General features: G+C 41.4%; 1 protein-coding gene across 1 annotated transcript in view; it reads left to right on the forward strand.

Annotated features, from left to right (window-relative positions):
• eva1aa (eva-1 homolog A, regulator of programmed cell death a) overlaps positions 1 to 10,000 on the forward strand; it is a 49,604-nt gene that overhangs the window by 18,573 nt on the left and 21,031 nt on the right. The window contains exon 5 of the mRNA XM_079639589.1: positions 7,370 to 7,513. Within this exon, the coding sequence (XP_079495715.1) occupies positions 7,370 to 7,513 (144 nt within the window). The remainder of the gene's footprint in view (positions 1 to 7,369; positions 7,514 to 10,000) is intronic.

Genomic DNA, 10,000 nt, shown 5'->3' on the forward strand with positions numbered 1-10,000 from the left:
GGACCAGACCTGCGCGGTAGCGATCTCGGGACCTGAGTCTGCGCAGTAGCGATCTCGAGACCAGACCTGTGCAGTAGCGATCTCGGGACCAGACCTGCGCAGTAGCGATCTCGGGACCAGACCTGCGCGGTAGCGATCTCGGGACCAGACCTGCGCGGTAGCGATCTCGGGACCAGACCTGCGCAGTAGCGATCTCGGGACCAGACCTGTGCAGTAGCGATCTCGGGACCAGACCTGCGCAGTAGCGATCTCGGGACCAGACCTGCGCGGTAGCGATCTCGGGACCAGACCTGCGCGGTAGCGATCTCGGGACCCGAGTCTGCGCGGTAGCGATCTCGGGACCCGAGTCTGCGCAGTAGCGATCTCGGGACCAGACCTGTTCAGTAGCGATCTCGGGACCAGACCTGCGCAGTAGCGATCTCGGGACCAGATCTGCGCGGTAGCGATCTCGGGACCAGACCTGCGCGGTAGCGATCTCGGGACCAGACCTGCGCGGTAGCGATCTCGGGACCAGACCTGCGCGGTAGCGATCTCGGGACCAGACCTGTGCAGTAGCGATCTCGGGACCAGACCTGCGCAGTAGCGATCTCGGGACCAGACCTGCGCAGTAGCGATCTCGGGACCAGACCTGCGCAGTAGCGATCTCGGGACCAGACCTGCGCAGTAGCGATCTGGAAGTAAAGCCACGAAATCAAGGCCCCGTCCTCACTCTCGCAGAATCAAATCGCAAGCATACGCTCCTGCACTTTTAAAAAATTATTTATAGAAATGTAGATATTACATTTAAAGCTCCAATCTCCTCAGTCCTCCAAAGATCCCGAAAAAAAAGTCTGTTGGTGCTTCAGTGACTACTTCGCTCAGAGAACCTGTCAATCACAGCTGTCAATCATGACGAAACACTACCACATCAAGTAACTAACTAAAAACAAACTTATTTTAAAAACAAACACTTGAACTTACATCAGCGTGATAAAAACTACAGGAAAATACAGATCTTTGGAAAAAATATATTTGAAGTGTAATTTAATTGTTTAGTTGGTCTCACGTGCTGGTAAATAACATGAGGAGGCGGGGTTTATGACCTATACTAGGACCAGTCACTTTTTGTTTTCGATTCCGTCTCTCACAGTTGAAGAGTAATTATGGTAAAAATGACAGACCTCTACATGCTTTGTAAGTGGGAAAACCTGCAAAATCGGCAGTGTATCAAATCCACTGTTCTCTCCACTGTGTATGCTGTATATATGTACCCATCATCCTTTATTGTCCTGTGAAATGCTGAACTATGTTTGTTCATCTTACTGTAGAATTTAGATATTGTCTTTGTATCAATGCTGGCAGTTCTTGGTCAAATATTCTGCAGAATAATCTAGTGACAATTCAGTTTGTTTGGATTGAGAAACACCTTCAGGCTTTACAAACTCACATCACACACTCTCTTATATATTATCTACGTCTTATGCAATTACCTACATTAAACGTCTTAAACACACACACACACTGATCCTACACCATCTGTGCAAATGCGAATGACATCACAGCATCTCAGGTGTTTGATTGCACGTCTTCATTTCTCCTGTTTCTACATGTTTGTGTTTGTGTGTGTCTGTGTGCGTGTGGAATATGATGCTGTCAGTCCGTCTCATTGTTACCGTTCCAGCATCAAAGGGGAAAACTGTATCGTTGTGTGTCTGTTCTGGGGAAGTGCTCCGCCAGGAACGTGTTTGAATGCAAGGAAGCTTCTCGGATGTGTGGGAGGACGTACAGTCAGAGCGTCACTCTCTTTTTGTCTTGAGATGAGTATCAGCTAATCTCATCTCCTCTTACACTCCTGGAGGGTGTGTGTCTGTGTCTGTGTGTTTGTTCAGATAAACACTGTTATTGGGACAAAATGTCCCCACAAAGATGGAAGAATCTGAAGTGCTTGCGGGGACATTTTTTGGTCCTCATGAGGAAAACAGCTTATAAATCAGACTGTGTTTTTTGAAAATGTAACAGTGCAGAAAATTGTGTGTGTGTGTGTGTGTGTGTGTGTGTGTGTGTGTGTGTGTGTGTGTGTGTGTGTGTGTGTGTGTGTGTGTGTGTGTGTGAGTGATGGGTAGGTTTAGGGGTCGGGTTAGTGTGTCTGTGTCTGTATGTGTGTGTGTAATGGGTTGGGTTAGTGTGTGTGTAATGGGTTGGGTTAGTGTGTGTGCGATGGGGTAGGTTTAGGGGTCGTGTGTACTTGTACAACTATCTTTGTGAGGACCAGTTTGAGTTTTAGACCATCGGAGTGAGGACAAAGAGATTCAAGTTTGGACATTTTGGCCGGTTCTCACTTTCTGAGTCCCCTTTAAAGGCCTGTTTGAGGGTCAAGACTTTAGGTTTTTGGGATAGGTTATAATGAGTTTAAGGGTAGGTAGGTAGATGGGTAGGTAGATAAAGATAGATGTACAAGAATGTGTGTGTGCGTGCGTGCGTGTACTAATACCACACCGGCGACCAACGGATATTCTGTATCATAACAACGAAGCGTCTCAACTAAAAAAAAACTGCGCTACCAAAACGCTCTCAGGCGCACATAGCTCGGCGTTTTCAGCTGGCTAACAACGCTTCGGTGGACACACGGCCTAAAGCTCTTCTTCTTCTTCGAGTCCGTTGCAATCTCAGATGTGGTTCTGCCGGTATCTGGCGCAGGTCACAGCTGCGGGGGTCGGGTCAGCCAGGTCCTGGGGGCTGCACTGGGGGCGTTTTCACACTCCAGTAGGTGGGACGTTCAGTCGGGTGATTCCTCTCTCCATCAGTCCTGGGCTCGTGTGTTTAGATGGTTCCATTCATCTTTCCAAATGTTGGTCCTTGCTATTTCTTTGGCGGGGGGGGGGGGGGGGGGGGGGGGGCTGGGGGGGGGGGGCTGGGGGGGCTATGTGCCTGTGCGGGCACAACATTATTAATGTTGAATATTTGTTCATATATTTGTATAGTTCATATTTTTGTGGAAACTGTGATACATATTTTCTTCAGAAATAGAAAGTTCAAAAGAACAGCATTTATTTGAAATGTAATCTTTTGCAACATTATAAATGTGTTCTCTATAACTGTCAGTCAATTTAATGTGCTTTTACGGAGTAATAGTGGGTTATCAATTTCATAAAAAAAAAAAATTCGTTTTAATTTTTACCTTTTGAACTGTAGTCTCACAGAAGAGTAAAGTGCATGTCCTCTATGGGCTTCCGTACATCTCCCACAGCCCATATTTACCCCGCACAGAGCTGTAAACTCAGATGATGAAGGACTGAAGGGTTTTCTCTCACGTGGATTCAGTTTCTGCGTGCGCTCAACCAGAACTGGAGCTCCAGAAGAACCGTTAGATCCGTGCGGATCCAGGTCTGGCTCACGGGACATCATCATCATCAGTGTGAGACGCGTGACGTGTCCCAGCGGCACAGTAAATACTGTCCTCAACTTTAACTTTGACAACACTGGCTGGATATTCCGTTCATAAATCAGATCTCTATCAGCGAGCAGGTCTCTGTTTACTAACACGACTCGTGACCTTTGACCTCTGACATTTGTTGAAGCCATTAGTCCTGAGGTGACGACGTGTCTCCGGTCCTCAGATCTCCAGTGAGTGATGGTTGTGTCAAGTCTTTATGCTTTGTGTTAATGGAGATGTGTGAATGGGCCGTCACTCTCTCTGTGTGTGTGTGTGTGTGTGTGTTCTGTGTCACTTCTGCTTCCCGGTGTGTCTCTCTCTCTCTCTCTCTCTCTCTCTCTCTCTCTCTCTTCTCACTTCTGCTTCCCGGTGTGTCTCTCTCTCTCTCTCTCTCTCTCTCTCTCTCTCTCTCTCTCTCTTCTCACTTCTGCTTCCCGGTGTGTCTCTCTCTCTCTCTCTCTCTCTCTCTCTCTCTCTCTCTCTCTCTCACACACACACACACACACACACACTCATCTCTCTCTCTCACACACACACACACTCATCTCTCTCTCTCTCACACACACTCATCTCTCTCTCTCTCTCACACACACACACACACACACACACTCATCTCTCTCTCTCTCTCTCACACATACACACACACACACACACACACTCATCTCTCTCTCTCTCTCTCTCAACCCTTTACTAGTGGACAGATGCATAGTTTTTATTTATATTTTGAATTCGCTTTCATTTTATATTTTCTGTTGTCATTTTAATTTTGTCTAAATAGTCTATATATTTTTTTATAAGTTATATTTTAGTTTCCAAGGCAACATTTCTAATTTTCCTTTAGTTTTTTCATATTTATATTTTGCTTTATTTCAATCAACAAAAATGTTTTTACTTCTTTTAGGTTTTAGTTAACAACAACATCACTGATTATAGAGATAGTCATGTTGTTTATCACTCGCATTATATGATGGTTATGATATTTTCCACTTTTTAGTGACTTTATTATTGCTATCCGTGTGTTTGTCCATTCGCTGACCATTCGCTGGCCAGCTCTAATCTGATTGGCTGAGTGAGGACGCTCCTGAAATAAAGCATTATTAGTCCAGTAGGAAATGAAGTCGTGTGAACAAGATAAAGCGAGTGCTTGGAGGATTGAATATCCTGCAGATTGTCAGCTTAGTGGGAATCTCTGAAACACATTCAGACGCTTTAACCGAGAAGAAAAGCAGCGCTGACTAATAATGAAGACAGACGAGAACAGGGTTAGTCTTTGAAGTGCTTTCACTAAATGATATAATTATAGGGCTTTTTAGAGGTGTTTAAAGGCAAGTGTGTCTCAAAAGAACACTCTGAACACTGTGTGTGTTTGTGTGAGGATCTCGGCGGCTGCAGATTCATCTTCCCCACAGAATCAAGAGTTAAACACACAATGACGAGCGGACGACAAGCCCAAACATGAACACGAACACACACACGCACACACACACACGCACACACACACACACACACACACACACACACACACACACACACACACACTCAGGGCCGGCCCGAGGCATAAGCGAACTAAGCGGCTGCATGGGGCCCCCTGGCCACCAGGGGGCCCCCGATCGAGTTTTTATTTAAAATTTATTTTTTACACATATTAGATAACTTAAACAAGTAACATAAATGAATGAATGAATAATTCATGACAAGCGAATTCTGATTTTATGATCAATATACCTGCCTACAACTGCTGCTGTGTCTGCCAGCGTTTGAGTCAAGCGCATAATCTAGACACCTCGCGTGCATAGACAATTCGTGGGTGGGGAGACTTCTGTGATGAAAATAGACTTCAACTTTATTAATATGGTTTTAATAATCTTAATAATGTGACCGAGCGTTCGTATAGGGTTCACCTAACACTAACAGAAATAAGAAAATAATAAACGATAGCAGTTTGAAGTCTTCTCCACTTTATTATATTCCACACATCAGATCACTAACTCCAAAACCCCGCGACACTCCAGTACCAAGTGCGCATCTACGGCAAGCCCCGAGGGGAAAAATACATTGCAAGCACACATATAGCCTACAACTAGCGCCAGTACATCATTATTATTGTAACAGACTTTGTTGGATTCTGTCATGATGCATGTACAATCCAAAAAGTCTGTTACAATAATAATCTATATATTAAAAAAATATATTTTGAGGACAGTTACACCGTCAATAATTGTCATTGTTGTTGCTGTTATTATGTTTCTGATTTCTCAGTTTTGTCATTATTTTAGATGATGTAAATAATTGAGAGAGTTAGTAAAAGAGTAAAGTAAAAGTTAAACGTTTTAAAAACAAAAGTGAAAAATGTATGCACTTTCATTATTTAAGTAGCCTATCTATTTTTTTTGCAACATTCTATTTTTGATTATATCCATGTTTGTCTATTTTGCTTTTATTTTGTAGTTGAACATTGCACATTTATTGTACATTTGCAAATAATTTATTTATCTTTTGTGAGAGTTTGTTTTCAGAAGTTTCAATGAGTTAGTAAAAGAGTAAAGTAAAAGTTACAACTTTTTATTTAAGTATCTATTTTTTATTAAGTATTTATTTTGTATTAACACATAACCTCACTGTATTTTTAATGTAGCATTATAGCGTGACATTTGTGTCAGTAATCGTCAAGCACAGGTGACTCCGCGTGGTAGGAGGGGCCCCCAAAATCAAATTCTGCTTAGGGCCCCCAAAAGGCTCGGGCCGGCTCTGCACACACTCATCCCTCTCTCACACACACACACACACACTCACTCTCACACACACTCACACACACACACACTCATCCCTCTCTCCCTCTTTCTCTCTCACACACACACACACACACATACACACTCACCACACACACACAACACACACACACACACTCATCCCTCCCTCCCTCCCTCTCTCTCTCTCTCTCACACACTCTCACACACACACACACACACACTCATCTCTCTCTCTTTCCTACACGCACTCATCTCTCTCTCTCTCTCACACACACACACACACACACTCATCTCTCTCTCTCACACACACACACACACACATACTCATCTCTCTCTCTCACACACACACACACACTCATCTCTCTCTCTCACACACACACACACACACACACACACACATTCATCTCTCTCTCACACACACACACACACACTCATTTCTCTCTCACACACACACACTCATCTCTCTCTCTCTCTCACACACACACACACACTCATCTCTCTCTCACACACACACACACACACTCATCTCTCTCTCTCTCTCTCTCTCTCTCACACACACACACACACACACACACTCATCTCTCTCTCTCACACACACACACACACACACGCACTCATCTCTCTCTCTCTCTCTCACACACACACACACACTCATCTCTCTCTCTCACACACACACACACACACTCACACTCACTCATCGCTGTCTCTCACACTTACTTACACACACACACACACACACTCCTCTCTCTCTCTCTTTCGCTCTCTCTCACACACACACACACACACACACACACTCTCTCTCTTTCTCACGTGCACACACACACACACACACACTGCTGAATGCCTGTGTGCTTGTGTATCAAAACTGTTTGATGTTATTTTCTCTCTCTCTCTCTCTGTGTGTGTGTGTGTGTGTGTGTGTGTGTGTGTGTGTGTGTGTGTGTGTGTGTGTGTGTGTGTGTGTGTGTGTGTGTGTGTGTGTGTGTGTGTGTGTGTGTGTGTGTGTGTGTGTGTAGGGTTAGGGGTAGGGATAGGACTATGTTTTTGGACAGGAATGTTGATCCAGGAACATGTCTTAGTTTGCTAAATCCCGGTGACCGTTTGGCTTTATCTATATAAACAGTGTGTGTGTGTATGGTATGTGTGTGTGTATGGTATGTGTGTGTGTATGGCATGTGCTTGTGTTGAGATCTCGCTGTGATTCCAGACTGCTCCTCTGATGTGGCTCTGACGGTGATGACATCACGTTGCCAGGGGAAACGCTCCTGTGTGGTCCGCGCCTCTACACAAGAGTTTGGAGACCCCTGTTACCGTGGCACCCGCAAATACCTCAGCGTGATACACACCTGTGGTGAGTTACACACTCAACACACACACAGCTACAGATGAATGCATCGCCATTATTACTCCACTGTATTGATCAGTGGGTCACTCTGCGTTATTTTGCTGCTAACCATGTCTTTGCTGTCATGATTAAAGTTATTAGTGACGGAGATATTTTTTGATAACTTAATTAAAGATTGTGCATTAGAGCAAAAAATATGTAAAACTTATAATAATGATTGTCGTGTTGCTTTGAATGATTTATTTTGGCTAAAATAATAGAAAACAATGAAAGTATTGTTTACTTTTATCTTTAAAATAAATACTTTTAAAAATAATTATGTTATGAAATAAATATAAATAAATAAATATTAATTTAAATAAATATGTAATAAATTATTTTTAATTAGAAAAAAAAAGTATGATTATGAAGTAATAAAGCTTTTTGTGTGCTGCTTTTAATTATTTATTTTATGGCTAAATAACAGAAAACACTGAAAATATTGTTTACTCATATCTTAGTTATAAATATTAATTTAATTATAAATACATATTTATTTTACATTTAATATAAATTATATAATATAGTATAAATAGTATTAATTTGTTTTAATTAAATATATATTACATTTTTATTTAATATTAAATTATCTGGTGTCATATTGTCAGGAGGAGTTTTTAATCTGTTTTCTTTCAAATTTCCAGCAAATAATAAAGACAAGGAAGGAACAATATATTTTGTAGTCTCCCCTGAATTATTAAAATGTCATTCATTCACATTCTGATTTTAAATAGATTTAAATGTATAATAGTATAAAATGTGGTTGGATGTCATAGTAAATTTATCTCATATCTCATTTTCTCAGCTGGTTAATAACCGTTATCTTAGAATCACCTATATATTTTGTGTGTGTGTGTGTGTGTGTGTGTGTGTGTGTGTGTGTGTGTGTGTGTGTACAATATTTAGCCTGTTCATTGGTACTTGAATATGATTTAATATCATTACAGTGAAGGACAATCAGTTTCTCTTGTGCAGATAGACACTTCTTGAGTTTGAACAGTAGAGGGCAGTAATTACTCACTCTCTGTGTGTGTGTGTGTGTGTTTTTGCAGTTGCAGTAGTATTGTGTGTGTGTGTGTGTGTGTGTGTGTGTGTGTGTGTGTGTGTGTGTGTGTGTGTGTGATTCAGCAGCAGTGATGATAGTTCTGCAGTATTTCAGGATTTCTTTATGACTGTAATCCGGTTCCTGTCAGTCCAAAACAAACACAGACCAGACATCAGAACGCTGGATCCGTCTGTCCAAATACTTGTCACAGACTTTGAAGAGTCGTGTTTCTGTACTTTTAACATGTTGTTGTTATTATTGCAGTCATAGTTATCGTGTTTGGGAAGCGTGTGGTTTAGTTGTGAAAATAGAGAGAGGAAAGTGTGTTTGTTTAACAGCCGATATCAGCTGTGAGCTTTTCTGGGACAGTCTGTGCTTAAATCGTGTGTGTGTGTGTGTGTGTGTGTGTGTGTGTGTGTGTGTGTGTGTGTGTGTGTGTGTGTGTGTGTGTGTGTGTGTGTGTGTGTGTGTGTGTGTGTGTGTGTGTGTGTGTGTGTGTGTGTGTGTGTGTGAATGATTGTGATGATCTAATGATGTCCATCAGATGAGATAAAAACTAGTTTCTAGCTTACGTGTGTGCGTGCGTGCGTGCGTGCGTGCGTGTGTGTGTGTGTGTGTGTGTGTGCTTCAGATCAGATAAATGCAGTTTTTTGGGTGGTTGAATGTAAGTCAGGCTGACCAAAACTTTCCTTGTTCTCAAACAAGCTATTTCCTGTCCCCAGAAATCTGATAAGACGGCGATCTGCACTTGAGTAGTCAAAGCTAAATATGTATCTATTTATTTATCAAATTATCTTTTCATAAATACTACTTGTATATTTAATATATAAACATTTATTTCTTTTATTTAAAAAAATATTTATAAAAAAATTCTATAAATTATTTAAAAAAACAATTATAACATTTAAATAAAATAACGAATTATTATAAAATATTTAATAGTATTTATTTTATATATATTTCTGTGTGTGTGTGTGTGTGTGTACTGTTTATGGCCACACTTTAGATAGACTAGGGTCAGATTCTCACTAGAATTAACTAAGTTAACTACAACTTTTTCCTCAAAAGGATAACAAAAAGTTACAATCTTATCACTGGTTTATCTGACCACAACTTAACTCTAGTGGCAAGGAAATTAACCAAAAATAGATTTAAGAATAATACATCATCCTGCCACAATAATGTTTCCTGTATACCTAAATGTAAGCAGGACACATTTGACACTGAGATACAAAACTTGGATTGGGGAGATGTCTTATCCTCTGAAAATCTGGAGCACAGTTGTCAGTTATTTACATCAAAGATCAATGTTGTCAGAGACAAATTCACTGTTAAAATTAGGAGAAAAAACAGAAATAAGGTCAATCTGCCCTGGTTCAGCGAAAATTTATGGAAACTGATGAAGAGTA

Source organism: Phoxinus phoxinus (assembly GCF_949152265.1).
Source record: "Phoxinus phoxinus genome assembly, chromosome: 16".
NCBI classification, from domain to species: Eukaryota; Metazoa; Chordata; class Actinopteri; order Cypriniformes; family Leuciscidae; genus Phoxinus; species Phoxinus phoxinus.